The following is a 23,112-nucleotide window of genomic DNA, read 5'->3' as shown; positions in this document are numbered from 1 at the left end:
ACTGAGCTTCAGGAGCATTACTGCTCAACACTTGAGTGCGAGCAACTTCACTGAGCACCAGGAGCATTTCTGCTCAGCACTGCGTGTGATGAATTCACTGCGCTACCTGTGATGGACTCACTGAGCGACAGGAGCATTGCTGCTCAACACCTGAGTGCGATGAACTTCACTGAGTTTCAGGAGCAACTCTGCTCAACATGAAGTGTGATGATCTCACTGACTTGAGCAGCGCAAGGCGACCCTGAGTCGCCGTCACTTCTTAGAAGGCTCACTGGGGTTAAACGTATTCTGCGGGCCCCTGGGACAGCTGGGACCCCGTGTTTGTCCAAGGGTAGTCCGCTCGGTTTACTCAAACACTGGCGGAAAAATAAAACCGGGGGGGCAATTGAGCGGCCCCGGAATGGTCAAGACCCAGCGGACCCAGGGGATGGAGTCTCCACTTGCCCTGGCTATAACTGTCGTGAGGCTCGATGGCGGCACGATTGAGTAAGCGGGAGGGGTGGAACAAGGCGCCCTCAGAAGCGTCTGACTCCAAGGAGGAGGTGACGGGAGAGTTTGTGACACCCGCAATGTCTAACAACTCGAGGCACGAATGCCCGTGTAGTCGGGGGTCGCCCAGGCCCCCGTTAAAACACGCCCTTTGTACATGGCCCCTCTGCTGAGGAGGGTTTGGCAGCAGACCGGGATGAACTATAGTCACACAGGGTGAGCTGCTCTGCCATGGTCACCTCGGGACTCGATCGTAAAGCTAGCGCTGAAGCGGTCACATAAAGAGGAAGCCAACTTAGGCTGTCGCTATCGTATACCCCAGGAGCCTCTGAATCTTTTCAGTGGGACCCTTTCTCACTTCAACACCAGCTGAACACATTCTCACTGGAGAGACGTGTTGGATCGAGTACCTCTCCAAAACTGAAACAGAGATACTCAGCCCGTGGGCGAGATTACTCTCTTCCAGTTGACCTGAAGACCCAACGGGCTCTGGAGCACTCGAGGGGAAGGACACCACGTGTCCTTCAGGCCAAAGCTGCAGACCAATCTTGGGCCAAGATGGTCACAACCCACCACCTAGTAGCACGAAGAACGAGTTTACAACTGGCCTTCGTACCGGCTGGAGAAGCGGCTATATCAAATCCTTCGCCAGCAGGATAAGATAAGCACGCACAAGTCAGGAGCACTGCTCAACACTTGGTGTGAAGAATATCACTGAATTTTCAGGAGCACGTCTGCTCAATACCTAATGTGATGTTACTATCACTGACCTGAGCGGGGTCGCCGAGCCTGAGGTGGGGCAGCAAAGTAGAGATAGTGGTGTTAGTGTGCAGTGCAACACTTACCTGTCTCCACTAGCGGCAGGGGACGTGAGAAGGCGGATGACCGGTCCTCGAACGCCCCAAGCTGCCTGTTGGCGACCAAGGGCAGCTGGGGGATGTAAGGCTATTATACAGGGTCACATCCGCCATACTGGCCCACTTGGGACTCAGGAATAGAAAAAATTGCTCTTTTTCTGAATATGTGGGTACCGCTGACCCTGTTTTTATAGGGGCCAGCGGCGGAACAGACACACACATAACAAAAAACTCCAGCCGGCCCTCCAACCAGCCAGAGGGAGTGGATCGGCGACCACTCCACAAGCAACTCCTCCATCCCTGAGAGCCCGTCCAGGTTCAGCGTTTTCTTTTGCGCTGGAACTTACCACCTGGCTTGGCAGCGCCTGGAGCGGGCTGGGCGCCCCTTCCGCGGCCGGTTCCGCGCCGGAACCTGGGTGAAGGCTGCTGCGGTGGTTCGGCGGGAGCTGAGGCGGCTGCAGGCGGACGCCCTCGGCGACGAGCAGGCGGAGGATCTGACCTCGGGGGGCGGGTGAAGGCAGCAGCGTCCCTCCGAGGCAGGATGTGCCGGATGGCCTCCGTCTGCTTCTGAGCTGTAGAGAACTGTTGGGCAAAGTTCTCCACAGCGTCGCCGAATAACCCAACCTGGGAAATGGGAGAGTCCAGGAACCGAACCTTGTCCGCATCTCTCATATCGGCCAGGTTGAGCCAGAGATGGCGCTCCTGGACCACTAGTGTGGACATCGCCGAACCCACCGCGCGAGCTGCAACCTTCGCCGCCCGGAGGGCGAGGTCAGTTGCAGTGCGGAGCTCACCCATGAGCTCAGGGTCCGAACTACCCTCGTGCATGTTCATGAGTGCCTGGGCCTGGTGGACCTGGAGCAACGCCATGGCATGCAAGGAGGAAGCGGCTTGCCCACAAGCTTTGTAAGCCTTGCCCGTAAGAGCGGACGAGAACTTACAGGCTTTAGAGGGGTGACGAGGATCACCTCTCCAGGAAGCGGCCGCCGTTGGGCATAACTGCATCGCAACGGCCCGCTCCACCGGAGGGATAGCCTCGTAACCCTTCACCGCTCCCCCATCAAGGGTAGTGAGAGGGGAGGAGCTACTCAGGCGGTTTCTGGCAGAGAAAGGTGCCATCCATGCCCTCGTAAGCTCCTCATGCACTTCAGCAAAGAAAGGAAACGGGGCGGCGGACTGAGAACCAGTACGGCCCGCCCCGATATACCAATCATCCAACCGAGACGGCTCGGGACACGGTGGAGGGTTCCACACGAGCCCTACCGCCTCGGCGGCCTTTTTCAGCATAGCTGACATCTCTGGATCTGGCTCGGGCAACACTGGTCTCCCGGAGGGAGGCAGTGCAGCCGAGTCATCATCTCCAGAGTTCAGCTCCCCCTCCGATGCTGCGATTGACAACGTATCCCCTGGAGGGGCCCCAAATGACACGGCTGGCCCGTCCATTACAGAGGGACCAGCGGGATCAATGGGGAGCTCCACCGGTTGCGGTGTGAAAGAGGAGTGAGGGACCCACGGGGCGTGGCCGGGCGGATTACCCCTCACTGTGATCCTCAGATCACCCAGCTTGGACGGCACCCCAGTCCTCCTCTGGGAAGGTAACCCAGAGGAAGAACAGGGGCGGGGCCCAGAGGTGGGGACTGCGCCAACGCTTTTAACGAAGGCGAGTCTAGATCTCAACACCGAGATGGACATGTTCCCGCAGTGAGAACATGCCTCATCCACGAAAGCTGCCTCAGCATGCTGTAAGCCCAAACATGCGACACAACTTTCGTGACCGTCAGAAGGGGATAGTGCCAGACCGCACCCAGAAACGCACGGATGGAATGGCATCTTGAAAAAGACGCACTCACACCCGTGTTGCTCTTTTAGGAAATGGGACCGTCACCAGTGCCGGAGCACACAGGGAATGACCGCGGCAAACACTGAATAGTCTTTCAACTAACAGTGAAGCACTCACTTCTCGCCCTCTAACCAACCGTCAACACACAAACAAACAGTAGAAATTTGATGCTGTTAAAACAGCAGTTGAGAGCTGAGAAGCTCGCGATCACCGCTGCACCACGCTGTAGAACACCGACACTGGAGAGGTCTTCCCGCAAGAACACCGACACACTCGCTCGTTGAACACAACAGCACTCTTCAGAGACATCAAAGACGAACGGCTCCGAAGCGAAAGGCAACTAGTGCGTGCATCCACTTCCGTATTTATACCCGCGCCGCGGGGGCGGAGTGTGTGATGCAAATCACGCACGCCAAATTCCATTGGCTCGTTCAATAGTAATCGAAGATGATAGGCTCCCTAGCGTGATCCCATTTCAGTCGCGTCGACTACGTCCGACGTTATCGACTGAAAGGGAACTATATATTTATATAACTATATATATAACTATAACTTCCCTTTACTCCATCTGTTGAACGTAGAACTGAAATTTAAATTGTTTTAGTTATGATTATATTATTAATCAATGTCAAATGAAGTTTTGAATAACAAAGTAGATATTCAAACTTGTGAAACATTTCAAAGATTTTTAAAAACTCTTTGTCTCCTGTTTCAAAGGATCAATTAAAAATAATTTGTGTACATTGCAAAACAAAACCACTTAGAGATATGAAAACAAAGAAAAATACAGTTTGTTCAATAACAGGGGTTATGAAAAGAGCTCTTTCAATGGGAAGGTTAATAGCAACTTGATAATGAAAGTTCAAAATTAAAAGTTGCTGTGTTTAAAGACTTTCATGCTCATTTGGGAACTGATTGCAAAAAGTGTACATAGTTAAAGGTGTCATTGCATAAAATATTGTGGACAATAGTGGTAGCATGCACTCTTTCAATTGTTAAAAGAGAATGAATTCAACCAAAGTCAATAGCCAAGAGCCCAACTAAAGGGAACACTTCACCAACTTTGATACATGCACCATATGAAAGAAATAAAGCCAAAATGGTTTATTATAAGTGAACATGGTGATGATGTTTTTGGAGTTGTTTCAAGCATCCTCTGATTCGGTTTTCATTTTTGGTAACACTTTACAATACGGGTGCACTAATATGCATTAATTCATACTTAACTAATGCACAGATAATCATGTGTTAATGTATGACTCATGAAGAACTAAACCATTAATTAATTATTACTGCATCAGAAACTAATGAAGAGTCTATATGATTAATAGATTAAGTAATACATGAATTGCTATTAATTAAACATGTCATCATGTATTAATTCCTTAATAACATATTTTATTAACTAATACTGTAAATTAATGTGTTAATTACCACAATTAGTCAAAGCTATGCACTTCAACTTCCAGTTGTCTGCTTTAATTAATCATTAGCTAATGATTTGCAAATCTATCATTATGTTATGACTTTACTTGTTGAGGCACATGACTATTAACTAATTGTTAAGTAATATTTAATTTTGGTTTTGACATCCACACTATGGATTTCAATTTCCCGCCTTTTACAACCGGGATTCCACTGTGCCAGATGAACCACCGCATCCAACAGTTCATGGCACAAGAGTGTGTCAGTTAAGCTTGAGCTCGAGGATTTAAAGGAAGAACACTGAGAACATGCGGCCAAGCTCTGCTATTTCATAACACTGTGTCTAGACCAGACAAAGAAACTAGAACGCATTATAATCAGTGATACAACACTGGATGTGACACAATGCAACACGACACAACAAACCCCCGACAGTAAACTGATGCCTTACTCTATTTCTGACGAACTCCGAGCTCTTGCGCTACTTCTGTTATGAAGGACAAATGGACTTGCAATGGTCTGTCATGTCCAGTGTAAACAGCTGTAATGGTCTCGTCCAGTTTAAACACGGTGTAACAGCGTCAGTATTTCAGATTCTGGTGTGCTGATATTTGTGTGCGGCCCAACTTACCCATCCTTCAAACACTCTCTGACATTACACTCACTGCATGTGCAACTGCCCCACAGACCTTTAGTGGGGATGGCAAAACCCATAACCATAATGACATATTACCTAACAATTAGTTAATAGTCATGTGCCTCAACAAGTAAAGCCATAACATAATGATAGATTTGCAAATCATTAGCTAATGATTAATTAAAGCAGACAACTGGAAGTTGAAGTGCATAGCGTTGACTAATTGTGGTAATTAACACATTAATTAACACATAGTAATTAACTAACCCTAACCCTTTATACTATTAGTTAATAAAATATGTTATTAAGGAATTAATACATGATGACACGTTTAATTAATAGCAATTCATTTATTACTTAATCTATTAATCATATAGACTCTTTATTAGTTGCTGATGCCGTAATAATTAATTAATGGTTTAGTTCTTCATGAGTCATACATTAACTCATGATTATCTGTGCATTAGTTAAGTATGAATTAATGCTTATTAGTGCACCCGTATTGTAAAGTGTTACCTTATTTTTTAATCTAAGTCTGTGTGGTTATATGAGTCATTTGTAGTTGTGTCTGCGTGTCTCTTCTCTGTTTTCTATTCTTTTTGTTCCTCTAATCTTATCTTACTCTGCTTGTTAACCGCAGGTGTCATCATTAAAGTTTTTCTTGATTGATTAAACATTATAACCAGGCTTTTGAACGTCCCGGTTGCGTATGCAACCCACCGTTCCCTGAAGGAGGGAACGGAGGACGTAGTCGACGGTTGACTGAATGGGGATCTCGCTAGATAGCCTATCCTCTTCGAGTACTATTGAACGAGCCAATGTAATTGGCGTGCGTGATTCGCATCACACACTCCGCCCCCGCGGCGCGGGTATAAATACGGAAGTGGATGCACGCACTAGTTGCTTTTCGCTGAGGAGCCGAGAGTAACCCGGGGTCAGCGGTGGTCCAGCGGTAGTGGCAAGGGGACTACGTCCTCCGTTCCCTCCTTCAGGGAACGGTGGGTTGCATACGCAACCAGGTCGATAACGTCAGACGTAGTCGACGGTCGACTGAATGGGGATAACCTTTGAAAACGCCACTAACGCTGCCACCTTCCAGTGCCTAAACCAAAGCCTCCTGATGCCCCCGCAAATTTAAGGCGGGGAAGGACAGGGCTTAGGCCAGGGAAGTCACTGCTGTTCCTACAGGACCACTGGGAAAGTGTTCCCCGTACATTGGAAGGAAGGGACGCTGCGGAAGCCACATCCAACCCAGAGGGAGGTAACGTGGAGAATACACATATGACTGGGCGGAAACCGGGCAGTCTAACATATGGAATGTCACTGGGGTGGCTCCAGCCTAAGACGGGGGGAGACACACCGGACAGTGACGGCAGAGAGACTCTGCCGAGGGAAGACACGGGCTCGCCGCAGGGAGCCGTATCGTGGAAGAATACACATATGGGGTCGCCGTAGGGACCGCAACATATGGACCCAGCCTAACACAGGTTCCACACTCCTTACGAGTGGTAGGCCTAACACCAGACGTTCCGCACGTCCGAAGTCGGAGGGGTGTGGAGGAACTCAACAGGGTTCAATTTTAAGGGAACTCAACTGGAGTAGAAAGGCGCACGTATCCAGTCCATAGGAGGGGAATGGCGCAGCGAGCCGACACTTGAACCGGGCTCACGGTGAAGCTGGCTTCATGAGAAGGGAGCCCACGGGAAGCAGCGGTTCAACTAGGTGTCGTCCAGCCCCCAACTCTAGAATCTGTTTAGCAAAGCATATCGTCAACGCCCAGGCGGAGCACTTTACACTCATCATAGAGGAGCTCAACACCTAAGTGGACATGTTGCATCTCGGATTTTTACCGAAATGAAGGCAAGCACTAAGTGCAACTTTGCATGGAAACAGCCTTCCCTCTCTGCTGAGTTCCAACAGATATTTGTAGAGCTGGTCTGAGGTCTATGGCTTGCATTCTGTACACGTCCAAGCGAACGGACAGAGAAGCCAGGGCTGGATCTGCCTCCTCCAGGGCAGCGCTTGCAGGCTCACCACCTGCTCCTATTACGGGAGAGGTAGGAACCTTGGGCACAATCCGAGCCGGGGTCTCAGCTTGTGAGAGTTAGCCGGCCCAGACTCCAGGCACAATACGTTGACCGAAAGCAAGCAAGTCCCTACCCTCTAGTAGAGACCACGCGAGCAAGAGAACTGATATAACAGAATTTTTAACTCACTGCCTGCAGTGGCTCAGGGGCGGTCTCTGCAGTGCAGTCGCACCAGGGACAAGGCCCAAGAGGATAAAGAGGGACGCAAGGATTTACAAGACCTTGCTCCTCAGGAACCTGACGATCAGAACGTGCTTCTGCACACTTCTGCAACACGATGAGCGTCGTTTAAACACTGAGGCAACATAATTTTGAGGGTGAAGGAAAACAGCCTACTCCAACCCATTTTGCAGGAAAGAGAGCACTGAAGTGATCGAAAGCTTTCAGGATCTCCTCTGGAGAGAAGACGCAGTCAACGACTAGGTTCCACTTCTAAAGGCGTAAGCACGCTACCCATTTCTAGGGGGTGCTCGCAGAAGTGATGGTAACTATCACATGTACCTGTGATAGCCACCTGAACCTCCATGTTCAGATGTAAGACCACCCGGAATCTCCGGGGGAAGAACGCGGGTGCCATCGTGCCCCGTCCCTGAAAGAGTTTTCAGGGGAAGTCAGGAAGGCTGTCGATGGGAACCAGGTCTAGTTTGGCCAATAAGGGGCAACTATGAAGACCTGTTCCTCTCCTGACTTGGCACGTAGGTGGAAGCAACGGGCGCAAAAAGACAGGAGCATTGCTCAACAGAACATGTGAAGATCACTGGGCTTCAGGAGCATTTTCTGCTCAGCACTTGAGTGTGATAAGTTCACTGAGCTTCAGGAGCATTTCTGCTTAGCACTGCGTGTGATGAATTCACTGAGCTACAGGAGCATTTCTGCTCATCACCTGAGTGTGATGAACTCACTGAGCTACAGGAGCATTGCTGCTCAACACCTGAGTGCGATGAACTTCACTGAGTTTCAGGAGCATTTCTGCTCAACATGAAGTGTGATGAATTCACTGACTTGAGCAGATGCAAGACGACCATGAGTCGCAGTCGCTTTTAGAAGGCTCACTGGGGTTAAATGCATTTCTGCGGGCCCCTGGGGCAGCTGAGAGCCAGTGTTTGTCCAATAGTAGTCTGCTCGGTTTGTACAAACACTGGCAGGAAGTCGAAACCGGAGGGGGCAACTGACCGGCCCCGGAATGGTCATGACCCAGCTGGACCCAGGGGATGGAGTTTGCCCTGGTTATAACTGTCGTGAGGCTCGATGGCGGCACGATTGAGTAGAGCGGGAAGAGTGGAACAAAGCGTCCTCAGAAGCTTCTGACTCCAAGGAGGAGGTGACGGGTGAGTTGTGACATGCAAGGGAAGCTTGCGCAACGGTCGCAATGTCTAACAACTCGAGGCACGAATGCATGTGTAGTCGAGGGTCGCCCAGGCCCCCGTTAAAACACGCACTTTGTACATGGCCCCTCTGTTGAAGAGGGTTTGGCAGCAGACCGGGATGAACTAAAGTCACACAGGGTGATTTGCTCTGCCACGGTCACCTCGGGACTCGATCATGAAGCTAGCGCTGAAGCGGTCACATATGGAGGAAGCCAATGGCTGCAACTACCATATATCCCAGGAGCCTCTGAACCCACAGGATGGCCTGCGGTGCGGAAGGTAGAGATCTGTTTTTAAGCACATGTCTTTCAGGTCGGAGCTGAAGACCAATCTTGGGCCAAGATGGTCACGACCCACCACCTAGTAGCACGAAGAACGAGTTTACAACTGGCCTTCGTACCGGCTGGAGGAGCGGCTATATCAAATCCTTCGCCAGCGGGATAAGATAAGCACGCACAAGTCAGGAGCACTGCTCAACACTCGGTGTGATGAATATCACTGAATTTTCAGGAGCACGTCTGCTCAACACCTAATGTGATGATTATCACTGACTTGAGCGGGGTAGCCGAGCCTGAGGTGGGGCAGCAAAGTAGAGAGAGTTGTGTTAGTGTGCTGTGCAACACTTACCTGTCTCCACTAGCGGCAGGGGGCGCGTGAGAAGGCGGATGACCGGGTCCCCGAACGCACCAAGCTGCCTGCTGGCGACCAAGGGGGAGCTGAGGCGTGTAAGGCTATACAGGGTCACAACCGCCAGACTGGCCCTCTTGGGACCCAGGAACAGATAGATGAAATTGCTCTCTCTTTGAAGTGCGGGTACCGCTTGCTCCGCTTTTCTGTTTTTTTTGTTTTAGGGAGCCAGCGGCGGAACAGACACACACACAAACAAAGGCTCCACCCGGCCCTCACCCGGGGGGAGGGAGTGATCGTGCCACTCCAAGAGCATCTCATCCATTCCTGGGCGGCCCGCTCCGGAAAGCTTCCGCTGTCGCTTGCCACTTGGCTTGGCAGCGCATGGAGCGGGCTGAGCGTCTCTACTGCGGCCGGCTCCATGCTGAGCCCTGGGTGGAGGCTGCTGCGGAGGGCCAGCAGGAGCAGCGGCCGGGGAACGCCCACGGCGGCGAGCAGGCGGAGGAGCTGCCACCGGCGGCGGGTGGAGGCAGCAGCTGGCCACCGGGGCAGGATGTGCCGGATGACCTCAGTCAGCGCTTGAGCAGCAGAGAACTGTTGGATGCAGTTCTCCACCGCGTCGCCGACCAGCCCAACCTGGAAAATTGGGGAGACCAGGAACCGAACCTTTTCCCCATCCGCCATACCAACCAGGCTGAGCCAACGAAGGCGCTACTGGACCACCAAGGTGGACATCGCCAGACTGATCACACACGCTACGAAACTCATGCCCCGGAGGGTGAGGTCGGATGCAGTGCGGTGCTCCCCTATGAGCGCACGGTCTGGATTACCCTTGTGCATGCCATGGGTGCCCTAGCCTGCAGCAACGCCATGGCACGCAAGAGGAAGCGGCTTGCCCACAGGCTTTGTAAGCTCTGCCCGTCGGAACGGACGAAAACTCACAGGCCTTAGGGGGGAGACGAGGATCCCCCCAAAAGGCAGCGGCCGCCGGACACAGCAACCCTCGCAACCCTTCACCGTTCCTCCATCAAGGGTAATGAGGGGGAAAAGCTATTCAGGCAATTTCTGGCAGAGAAAGATGCTGTTCACCACCTGATAAGCTCTCCATGCTTTTCGGGAAAGAAAGGCACTGGGGCGGCGAGCTGAGAACCAGCGCGGCCCGCCCCAAGATACCAAACTCCAGATTCCAACCGAGACTGAACGGGACACGGTGGAGGTTCCACTCGAGCCCGGCAGCCTCGGCGGCTCGTTTCAGCATAGCTGATAATTCTGGATCCGGCTCGGGCAACATTGAACTCCCGGAGGGAGTCCTCCAGGGGAGCCCCGAGTGAAACCGCTGGCCCACCCATTACAGATGGACCAGCAGACAACACAGGAGGCTCCAGTGGTTGCAGTGGAAGGGAGGAGTGAGGAGCCCACAGGGAATGGTTACCCGGCGGGACATCCAACACTATCCTCCGGTCACCCACCCCACACAGCACCCGAGGATGGGGCATGGTAATGGGGACTCGCTCTCCGCGAACGAAGGCGAGTCTCGCCCTCAACACTGCGACAGTCATGTTCCCACCGTGAAAACATGAGCTGTCCACAAAAGCTGTCTCAGCGTGCTGTAAGCCCAAACACGTGACACAACAATTGTGACCATCAGAGAGAGACAGGGAACGACCGCACCCAGAAACGCACGGGCGGAATGACATCTTGAAAAAGACGCAAACGCACCCGTGTTGCTCTTTCAGAAAATAGGACCGTCACCAGTGCCGGTGCACACAGGGGAATGACCGCGGCAACACTGAACAGAGAACTGAAACAGTGAAGCACTCACTTTTCCGCCCTCTAACCAGCCATCAACACACACACACATTTAGAAATTTTTTGCTGTTAAAACAGCAGTTGAGAGCTCAAAGCTCGCGATCACCGCTGCACTCGCGCTGTAGAACACCAGCACTGGGAGAGTCTTCCTGAAGAACACCGACACACTCGCTCGTTGTAGACAACAGCACTCTCAGAGACATCAAACGATCGGCTCGGAGGCGAAAGGCAACTAGTGCGTGCATCCACTTCCGTATTTATACCTGCGCCGCGGGGGCGGAGTGTGTGATGCGAATCACGCACGCCAATTACATTGGCTCATTCAATAGTACTCGAAGAGGATAGGCTCTCTAGCGAGATCCCCTTTCAGTCGACCGTCGACTACGTCTGACGTTATCGACTGAAAGGGAACTAAAATTCCAAAACCATAACGCCATTTATCAAAAAGCACACCCATTTCCCTAAACTATAAACACTATTCTCCTGTTTTGTCAGATTTGCTGAACTGTCACTGCAAAACTCTACACACAAATCCCTTCATTTTTCATTGCCTACACCATGTTGTCATTTAGAAAGCACGAGCATTCAATATTGTTCACTCAAGTCAGCACAGCTTCAACTCAGTTAGCACGCAATTACCAAATTGGAAACACTAAGAGTCAAAATTTATCACACACCAATCAGAGCCTTCAATAGATAGATAAAAGGGCCAGAGTCAGTTCATTGGGTTTTGGAACAATGGATCCAGAAAAACATGAAAGAAGAGGTCGAGGACACTGGAGTGGAGGAGGAGGATGATGATGATGAGGAGGAGGAGGAGGATAAGGAGGAGGAAGAGTAGATGGAGGTGGAGGAAGAGGTGAAGAGGAAAAGTAGGAGGTGGAGGAGGAAGGAAGAGCAGTAGGGACTTTAGGAAGAGGTGAAGGAAGAGGATGAGGAAGGTGAAGGGGAAGGGCAAGGCCAACGAGACAAGCATTGCCACTCTAGTTGCCCATGTCTTTGTCCATGGTACGACTATGAGGGAGGCAGGGCGACGAGTACAGCCAAACTTGAGTAGCTTTCCCGTCGCCTCAATCATAAGAACCTTCATGGAGAAAAACAGGTACAGTAGATCTACTTCAGACTGCTCTCTACTGTAACTTTTGAGTGCAGTACACTGTGCTGTTACAACACATACATGTACTGTAGCTGTTGCCCTATACTACTGTAATACTGTAATGTTCAATCACCACTTTTAGAGTGAATCTACTTTATTTCACTAACTGCAACATTAGTGTTACTTTTACTCTCTATATATGGGATCATATGAAAACATACTGCATTTTTCTTTATTATATAATTCATTAAAATTAACTTGGAAATGGTCTTTATTTAACTACGAACACACACTAAGAAACATGATAATACATAAGCAAGTTTTGTTGAGGTCTTGCTGAGATCATACCAGCACCCAAAAGACAACAAATGCTGGTCCACCTGCACACCAGCATCCCATGCTGGAATCCAGCAAACCATCAACCAGCATCCCATGGGGGCCAGAAAACCAGAAACCAGCAGCTCAAAACATACCTTACCTTATACTGCAGACAAGCAAAGCTGGATTTTAATAACAATATTTCTGGGCAGACATCACCCATTGCCATTCAAATTGCTTTAAACGGTTGTGTAAGGCTTCCCCATAACTTGTAAACACTATTCTCCTGTTTTGTCAGATTTGCTGAACTGTCACTGCAAAACTCTACACACAAAACTTCTGATTCAACATTGTTGTATAGTCATTATGAAACTCTTTGGAGAAACTCGGTTGATTATTGTTTACTTTTAGGCTTTCAACCTCCGGTCTGGAAATTGGCTGACATCTTTAAAATGGTTTTGGCATCCGATAAACAGAACTTATGACTTATGTGACAAAATTTGAAAGACTAAAATCAGACTGCAGTCACAACCTATACACGCAGTTCATTAAGTTAGGAAGAAAAAAGAGAAATAAAGAAAAATCTACACCAGTGCTCCATCTTAAAAACTTGCTTTGAAACCCGTTTTCAAACGTTTGCATTTTCAAGCCCCCAAAACGCTGTTGTCGTGCAAATGAACTACCACAACACACTTTTTGAAACCAGTGTCGTGTAAAAACCCCTAGTCATCAGAGAAAATAATCATCTTAATGGGGTCTGATATAACAGATAACAGATATAAAAAATATTTTTTTTTGTAGACAATGATTACAAGTAAAGTACTTCACAGATCTGCTAAACCTGGGAACCTTTATAGCCATACTACATTTTGTTTGGCATGAACTGCCATTTTTGAAAGACAAAGAGACAGAAAAGGGTTGAAAAACATTGGTGTAGAAATGTGTAGAAATGTACAAAGTTAAACTCAATTTCAATTTATGCAACTTTGGTTGTACTCCCACTGTGCCCATCTATTGTAATAATGTTTTAATCAATACATTGATTTACTTCAGTAACATTTCAGACAATTTGTTTCATGATGATGACTTTTTTTTGGAACAATGTTTCTGTTTTATTGTCTTAGACATTGGTTTGTGTAATTGATACTATAAAGAAAATAAATGCATGAAAAGAGGGTAGTATTAGATCATTCAGAATTATTCCTACTCGCAACACGTTCAAACTAAACAAACCATCCTTAACATGACATTACCATCATCATCATTACACCAAACCTACCTTTGCTGTTACTACTGTGTTGTCGCAGTCCTTCGGTCGGAATGTAAATAAATTCTGTGAAAATAAATAAACAAACAAACAAACAAACAAATAAATAAATAAATTCCCAGCCGTTTGTAAAATATCCATGTGCTTCAAGAGATGTATAGTTTTTAAATTGTTTACTGGTATATACGCTTATATCATAAACAATATAATTGACTATGTCCAAGTATGAGGATGAAAAAAGCAGCTCATATAGATCTATGTTCTGAATGGATGACAATTTCTCCAAATAACGGTACCTGGCATCTTTATCGAGTTTATTGCGGTACGGCATTTTCTCAGTTTTCTTGTGCTTCTCCAGTTATTTACTTGTTATCTCTACTCTTGTAATCTCTTCAATGCTCACAGTCAGTAGCGATACTGTCACAGGTTGACCTAGTCCTTTCTCATTTTTTGTTGTTGTCTAATTAGCCAAGACATTAGGGCCTTACTGTGTGCGGTGTATCATGTGTGATGGTGTTTACTGTGTGTGTGAGCATATTTGCACTCTGAATTGTAGTGGTTATTCACTGTGCGTGTGCATCAAATTTGTAGTGGGTTTTGTTGTTCCTATTACTTATTCTGCCCTACTTGACTCTTTTTAGACATGGACAAACCTGGCAACCTACTTCCTGTTTTATTACCATACCCATATTTGGACTGTGCTTCCTCCCCTGTGTGACTTAATCGTTTTATTAGCACTCGTTGTTATGTTCCACCTCTCTGCTCGTCCACCTCTTAGACTAATAGTCTAACGACTGGCCATGCCCTGGTTAAAGGATATAAAAGCTGGTTCTTTGAAGGAGAGAGGGGAACCACCCCTCGCCCGGCTGCCGTCGTCGTCGTCCTCCTCCTCCTCTACCTCCTGCTCCTCCTCTTCCTGCTCCTCCTGCTCCTCCTCCTCCTCCTGCTCCTCCCCATGCTCCTCCTCCTGCTCCTTCTCCTGCTCCTCCTCTTCCTGCTCCTCCTGCTCCTCCTCCTCCTGCTCCTCCTCCTGCTCCTCCTCTTCCTGCTCCTCCTCCTGCTCCTCCTCTTCATGCTCCTCCTCCTCCTCCTGCTCCTCCCCCTGCTCCTCCTCTTCCTCCTTCTTCTTCTCCTTCTCCTCCTCCTCCTGCTCCTCTTCCTCCTCCTGCTCCAACATTTTAACCGACGCGTCGGAGCTTGTGTCGAGAAAAAATGGGTGTGCCAGATGAAGCCGCGATTCGAGACTTGTGTTGTTAACGTGAAAATCAGGTGACTAATGACAAACGAGGCCTCGGTTTGTGTGGATACGTCACCGGTTCGGTCTGAGTGTTGCTTCAGGATAAAGGGGGTTTGAAATTCGCGCCACCTTCTGGGTGTTGTCAGGAGTAGTAGAAGCAGTTGTAGTAGTGTTAGAGAGTTAGAGAACACTCATTGTCGTTATTGTGTCATATATGTGTTAGGGCTGTATATAATTACATTATATCAGGTTAGAATACTTATAGTTGTTATTATTAATTATAGTAGCTATAATATAGTCTTTTTATATAAATTAGATAAGATTAATTGGATTGCTTTAAATTTTTGGATCTGGACTGGACTGCTTCTTGTTTTGGAATGCCCTTTTAGATATGTTTGGTTTTTACGACCCTTCCTTTTTCCTGGTAATGGAGCCAGCAAGAAAGAGGAGATCGTCCCCCGTCTGGGCTCAACAGAAGCATCAGTATCCTCATTTATACCAACTGGCACTGGCATTTTTATGTTCCTCTGCATCTTCTGTTCCTTGTGAAAGGATATTTTCAAAGGCTGGAGAGGTTTTGTCCAAGAAGAGGAATCGTCTAAACCCCATATTTATGTATACGGACATCATAAGTCTGCTCAGGTCATTGGTTCAGAATTAATTAATTTGTCTGCTACTTCTTTGCACAGTAGCTAGGTGTCACTAGTGAGCAATGCTGAATGAAGCTTCGAGTAATGAACCTTTGGGTAAAGCAATCGGCTGCAAGGTCTCAGTGGTTCAGGAAGCCTAATTTTGCCATCACTACCTGCTGCTGCTGCTGCTGCCGCCGCTGTCCTGCTGCCGCCACCTTCTTGCTGCTGCTGCCGCCACCTCCCTGCTGCTGCCGCTACCGTCCTGTTGCTGCCGCTACCGTCCTCCTGCTGCCGCCACCATCGTTGTCTTCCTCCTCCTCCTGCTGCCGCCGTCGTCCTGCTGCCATCGAGTTCAACCTGCTCTGCAAACGAGTCCAGGTTCCCGGGCCTCATTGTCTGAACGCCGGTGTACTGCAGCTGGATTTTCTCAACACTTGTTATTGTTGCCTGAAGGGCCGTAACTATATTTTACTACCATACAGTTTGAGTGTGTGTGCCCTTTGCTATCTGTGGTGCCGGTGGTCATTGTGGTTGCTTTCTTCCAGCCTCTGCTATACCATAATGTGGTTCCAGTGTCTGGCGCTGTCCTGAAGACTGTGTGGCTATCCTCGAACCTCCCTCAATGCTCGCTGTTTCCTGCCTAGAGTGGCGTAACAATCTCCTGTGGGTCTGACAACTGCCATGACCCTCTGGACGTGTCCGCATGACCGCTTTGAGGGAGGACAGCCGGAGTGAACTACTGAGAAGCCACGCAACCACTGAACCTTAACCTCTGGCTAAAGGATTTCAGAGACTTGAATTTAGTGAACTATTTTAATTTCCCCTACAGTACGTATCAGTATTTCCTATTTAGTGTTTGTTGGCCCTTAATAAAGTGTATTTTTGTATTCAACTTTGACTGTCTGTTGTGTTTCTGCGGCTGGGACCTGGGTCATTGTTTATTCAACGTTGGTCACTAGGTGACAATACTGAAAAAATGGCGCCGCGGTGATGTCACACACAACAAATCTGGGTGTCTGACAAAGACCGATTGTAGTCATTAAATATTCACTACATTTTCAGAGGATTTACTTCCTTACAATATGGGGCTAGTGCAAGCTGCTTATTAACAGGTGAAGTGAAGCACTCCGTTTGTTTGTTGGCTTGAATATCAAAAAGATAATGTGTTTTTGCTGCATTTAAATAGAATTATCAAATTTCATTCAGTGAAGAAAGTACTGTAGGATGTCTTGATCAGAAAAGAGGAACAAAAGTATCTTGCACTCTTGTACATATGGCAGAAGTGAATTACCCTAAACACGAAATCAAGAGACTTTCTAAGGAAACCTATTACAGTTTATTGGCTTTAGAAGCGAGGAAATATATTAGCTGCTAAACAGTGGCTTGCATGTTAACGCTAGAGAGGTCACAGAAACAGACTTGAAAAGCACTGTTGAAAAGCAGACTTGAAAAGCACTGTTTCTGAATATAAACAGTTTATCAGGTACAAAAACAAAAGTTACATTACAATAAAACTCTTTTAAACTTTAGTCATGCCCCTAGGTCTTTCTCGAATGAACCCTGAAGTCTTCGGAATGGAATTACAGCTTTCTTCTGCAGTGCCTTCCTGGGATTGCACAGTTTTGCCTTCTTCCATAAATGCTCTACGATAAATACCTGATATGCTTTGTCTGAAGCTTTGCTTAACATTTAGTCCCATGCAGAAGTACAGCAGAGGGTTCACGCAGCTGTTGAAATACGCCAAGCCCTTAGCAATGGGCAGACCCACTTTGACTGCATAGCTCTTCTTGTCCACCATCTTGGCAAGCAGTAGGCAGTGGTAGGGTCCCCAGCATAAGAAAAAAGCACAGACCAGTGCAGCGAGAATCCGGAGAGGCCTTGACTTGCCAGAGAGCCGTGTTCTGCGTATCCCAATGCCAGCTACAATGTAGCAGCAGAGGATGACCAGGAAGGGCAACAGGAATCCACATAAGAAGCGAATGCTGTACAAGGCTTTCTTTGCTGTATTGTCACCCTTTGATGCTTCTTTCACCTGCACAAATAAATCAGATAAATCAGATTTTAGAATATTGATAAATTAATCCACATTAACTATGGTACTAAAAGGAAGTATGTATTTAAAGGGATAGTTCACCAAAAATATAAATAAATAAATAAATAAACCTTTTTTTTACTCATCCAAAGTAGTGATGCTCTGATATGAAAATTTTGGCCAATACCGATAACCAATAATTCTATATATTTGAAAGCTGATAAGCAATATATTGGCCGATACACCTAAACTCAAGTTTTTATATAATTTTTGAGAGCCTCATTACAAAAACAGAAGTCTCATCATTAAAATCCATGTCCCAAGCACACAATTATAATGATGTTCTCATTATAATTTTTTGTAGCCTATATATGACAGACTTGCACATGTTGCACTTAACTGTGTTTTCCTTTTTTGTGATTCCAAACATATTTCAAGCAATTCAAAACCATCATGGCGAACAGTGTGCATCTGAAGTGTCTCAGCTGAAGGGAAATACTCTATTATTTATCGTCTTTAATATATCGTAAAAACATTTTTTAATGATAACATTAAAAATAAAGATATATTGGCCAATACCGATATGGTGGTCGATATATCGTGCATAGCTAATCCAAAGTGGTCAGTTGAGAAATAAAGTAATTTTAATAAAATAAAAAATGTATACATAAAGTCAAGTGGTCCAGGAATGACATGAGAATGAGTAAATGATGACAGAATTCAACATTTTGGGTGAATTATTTCTGATATTAACCTTATAATATTTTTACCTGTTTTGTATGCTTAGAAAGTGATTTATTTTTTATTCAAGATATGCAGTTTAGATTTGTGAATTGGAAACAATTTAGAAATTCAGACAGAATTGCAAAGTTGTCCTGACCTCCAGTGAGCACTTGGTCAAGTTGTTGTCACCAAGGTAGACTTGCCGGTACACAAAATACGGTGAACTAAAGATCCCCGCCACAATCCAAACTCCAACACTGACCACACGAGCTGCACATAATGTCCGTCGTTTTCTAGTAACAACTGGGCACCAGACGCAGAGCGCTCGATCCACACTGATGACAGCCAGAAGGAAAACACTGCAGAACATGTTGGCGTACTTGAAGAAACCATTGAACTTGCAGAGAAAGACCCCAAAAGGCCAGTAGTCATAAAAAAGTTTTTTGAGGAGTGATGTGACTCGTGTCAGGCAGAAGATCAGGTCAGCCACTGCCAGATTGACCAACCAAACGTTAGTGACGTTGGGCTTCAGACGGATACCAGCCACCCAGATCACCGTAGAGTTCCCGGTTATGCCAAAGATAATGGTAATGGTGTAGAGGACAATGGTAATATTATCCATAATGGCATCAATGTCCGCTTCAGTTTTCTCAAAGACGTCCGGGTGGGAAACGTGCATAAAAAGAGTTGTATTGAAGGCCATTCTGTGAGACAAATAACCGTTTAAGATAACATAAAATAACATTTATAGAACATTCTTATAACATTATTCATATTTTATATGCATTCTCATTATGTTGAGAGTAGACGCTCTTAGAACGTCTTTATGATGTTTTCACTTAATGAAGTTCTTAATATGTTCAGAGAACAACATTTTTCTGAAAGTCCTTGTGTGTTATTTGAACTAATTTTGAACATGTACTAGCATTATTGTGACCTTTTACATAACATTGTAATCACATCAATAAAACTGGACATTTTAACATTCAGCAAATCACTGTTCCCACTTCCCACAATGCTTTACAACATAAATTGTTAGTTAAGAATGCACTTTAAGTTGCTTTGGATTGAAGTGTTTGCAATATGCATAATCTTGCAAACTATTCCATAGTCTACTTCTCAAGTTGGGTAAAATATTGGAAAAAAAGAAGTCATGTAATGTGTAAATTATTCAAATAATGTGTAAAGTATTCAAATAATTCACTACATGAGTAAATATGGGTACAAGAATATGAGCATCTAGTATTTTCTCTTATTTTCCCAAGAAATTTTCTTTGTATATATGGGGTGATTTATTATTAAAATATATTCTGTCACCTGACAGAGGCCACCCAGCTCTTACTCAGAGAGTCTGTTTCAAAATATCTGTCTGGAAAAAAATAAGGGGGGGGTTGGGAGGGGGGGGTAGGGGGTATCAAACCTCTGAACCTTTCACCCTTTAACAAAATACAGAAGCGGAATCAGCGTTTTTTAAATGGCAACAGCTGCATATATGTATGTATATATGTATATATGTATGTATAAATGTATATATGTATGTATGATTCAAGCATTCAGTTTGTTTGCCCTTCCGACAGAGCATCTCAGTTAACATTTAATAAAACTTGCAATCTGGATGTGTTCCACTTAACGTTAGCAAACATGTGTAAGAGAAGACACTTTCGGGTACAGATGCCATTTAGTGAGCAATTTATCATAAGTCTGTTCAAAGTGTAATTGCATACTCGTATTCTGAGCTACACCATATAGTAAGATAAATACGAGTTGTCTGGCAACTAAGAGGTTTCAGCATATAAAACCGGTGTTATATATTTTGACTTGCTCTGCTGAATCATGAGAGGTCACAACATCTTATTGCATTATTCCCATTACAGCATTTAGTCAAACTAAATATGTTCAGCCAAAAAAACCTTACTTCTTGAAAAATAGCCTGCTGTCTTGTGTCAGAGTTAGTTGCATTTCTCCTTTTATGTTTCAAAACAAAAAACAGTAGAATATATGAAGAAAAAAAATGTGAATAAACCTTTGTTAAAAATTCTCATTAAAAAATCGCATTAAATGTATAATCTATGATTATAAAATACAAAAATGCAATAAAATTTTCACAAAACCTGAAAATAAAATCATCAAGACTTACAAACAACTTGATTATGAATTGTTGTTGGTGTTCTTACCTGTAGGCAGTCTCAATGAAGGTTTGCTCAATGAAATAGTCTTTGAGGAACCACTGTACTCATTTGTGAATGTGTCAAGCAGGAACTGAGTATAACTGTTTTGATTTTATGTTCAGTGTGCAGGCAAATAAATAAGTGAAGGGTTCATTGACATCCCTTCCAGCTGCTTTCCATCTCTCTGAAACCTTTTCTCCCCTTTTTCGTTTTTTCTAGATGAGATAAGCAGGAAGAGGGAGGAGACACACACGAACAAACACAGAAACCTAAATATACGTGTGCGTTTACTTAATTTTGCCTCTGGGAGAGTTAAAGCATATGATTTATATCTAATTACTTTATTGTCTATAAAGCACACATGACTGAACATCAAAACATCTGAATTTTGAAAGTAGTGAATTAATAACACCAGTACTACGTCACCACTACTACTAACAAGAACAACAGTTATTGTAAGTGTGTACAATGTTTTACATATGCTATCTATTTAACAGTATCTATTCAAGATCTTGTGGTTTCCTATAGCATACACCAATGTTTGCATATGTGAATAATTTCCATGTCTTGTTCTCTTTGTCAGTGTTACTTGTTTTATTGTGTGCCTTTGACTACTTCCTGATATTAATTCCCATGACTTTTGTTTCCAACCACATACCAGAAAAAGGAAAATGGGTTGAATGCGGTTTCTGTTTATATTTAATACTTATGACTATTAGCATTCCATACACTAAAATTAACTTGATTGTTGTGGCATTAGAACCACTAGTATCAATTCATTGAAAAAAGATTGTTGTTGTTGTTTTTAAAGGGATAGTTCATCCAAAAATGAAAATTCTGTCATCATTTCACACCCTCAAGTTGTTCTTAAACTCTATGAGTTTCTTTGTTCTGCTGAAAACAAAAGAACGGTGGACTTTTGACTTCAGCTCGCCGTCTTCTAAGGCCCCCCCCCCCCCCCCCCCCCCCCCCCCCCCAACCAACGACCACGCCCCTGGGACTCGCGTGCGTCCGGCCACCGTAAACTGCCCTGTCAATCATCTGGTCACAGTTAAAATCCTCCATTCAATCTAATTTAATTTCCTACCGTTTCGGAGAGAAATGTTGTGGCACCGTGGTCTGCAGCCGTGGGTCATTAATGAGGCAACTCTCCTCATGTGTTTGCAATTTGAATGTAATGATGCATTTAAAAGTTAATGGCTAAACGTATCTTTACAAACGTTCACAATGCTGCTGCAGATGCAATATAATGTAGACAACATTGAATAAATAATTTTTCGTCATGTTAGATACTGGTAATTACCCACTCAAACCCCTTTCTAAATCTAAACCTTTCGCATCGATCTGCACTTCGGATTCTGACCGGAAAAAGTAGACCATCCGGGTATCTTTGGAACACTCATTTCGACATACTACGATTTGGGACGTACTAATTCTAATTTCGAATACTATTTAGGACGGATAGTATGCGAATTGGGACGCAGAATAGATGTGAGAAATTGGTATAGGCCTAGCCCTGCAAATCTGGAGGAGCATTAATATCTTGATGTTGAACTGTGCTGCCACTTAGTGCTGAGAGTTAGTATTACAGAAGAAAATTCAGAATCTGTGGTTTTACCTATTATAATAATGTGGGCGATAATAGATAGATAAGTGGTAGTGGTTTAAGGTCAAAATGAATTGATTTATGCAATTAATTGTCATGTGAAATGTAAAAAAAAGAAGAAAAAGATTAGCTTAAATGTGACCCTGGATGAAAAAAAACAGTCACATGGGTCATTTTTTTTAAATTGAGATTTATACATCACATGAAAGCTGAATAAATAAGCTTTGCATTGATGTATAGTTTGTTAGGATAGGACAATATTTGGTCAAGATTCAACTATTTGGAAATCTGGAATCTGAGGGTGCAAAAAAATCGAAAAATTGACAAAATCGCCTTTAAAGTTGTCCATTAATGTTCGCGATTGTGCTGCATTCACTCACAAAAATAAATGTTTTATACATTTACGTTAGGAAATTTACAAAATATCTTCATGGAACATGATCTTTACTTAATATCCTAATGATTTTTGGCATAAAAGAAAAATTGATTATTTTGACCCATGCAATGTATTGTTGGCTATTCCCACAAATATACCCGTGCTACTTAAGACTGGTTTTGTGATCCAGGGTCACAAATGACCAAAATGTCAAAGTAAGCTATGATGCCCTGAAAGGATATATATCTTATCAACTGGTTGGAATTGTTTTGTTACAGTATAGCTTGAGGGTTTGTTTGCAAAATTGACATCTTCAGAGCTTAATGTAGGTGTGAAAACATTTCAACACAATAGAAAATCACATTTGTGGACATATTTTATTTTTTTAAAAGCAACATGTTCAAGAAAGAAATTGTATATGAAAAAATGTGTTCAAAAACATTGATTTCTCAATGTTGATTTAATTTGCTATACAACTTGAAATTATTCTGAAGGTTTAGACGGGGTTATATCATTCAA

The 23,112-nt window shown here is 45.1% G+C and overlaps 2 protein-coding genes across 4 annotated transcripts in view; both read right to left on the bottom strand.

Moving 5' to 3' along the window:
* LOC143701746 (uncharacterized) overlaps positions 1-23,112 on the bottom strand; it is a 134,618-nt gene that overhangs the window by 76,614 nt on the left and 34,892 nt on the right. The gene's annotated exons all lie outside the window — the stretch shown is intronic.
* Positions 17,002-20,809, bottom strand: LOC143701711 (C3a anaphylatoxin chemotactic receptor-like). Of its 3 annotated transcripts, none has more exons than XM_077195247.1 (3): positions 20,581-20,809; positions 18,601-19,147; positions 17,002-17,720 (listed from the first exon to the last, which is right to left on the bottom strand). In XM_077195247.1, the coding sequence occupies exons 2-3, from the start codon at positions 19,144-19,146 to the stop codon at positions 17,208-17,210; spliced, it is 1,059 nt and encodes a 352-aa protein (XP_077051362.1). In that variant the 5' UTR covers position 19,147; positions 20,581-20,809; the 3' UTR covers positions 17,002-17,207. The 3 variants fall into 3 exon arrangements, with proteins under 3 accessions (XP_077051362.1, XP_077051361.1, XP_077051363.1); XM_077195246.1 differs by having other exon boundaries at positions 20,618-20,809; XM_077195248.1 differs by lacking the exon at positions 20,581-20,809 and adding an exon at positions 19,761-19,805.

Source organism: Siphateles boraxobius, unplaced genomic scaffold (assembly GCF_051911475.1).
Source record: "Siphateles boraxobius isolate OS27281-9 unplaced genomic scaffold, OSU_SipBor_1 33, whole genome shotgun sequence".
Lineage (NCBI taxonomy): Eukaryota > Metazoa > Chordata > Actinopteri > Cypriniformes > Leuciscidae > Siphateles > Siphateles boraxobius.
This window is presented reverse-complemented; position numbering and strand designations above follow the sequence as displayed.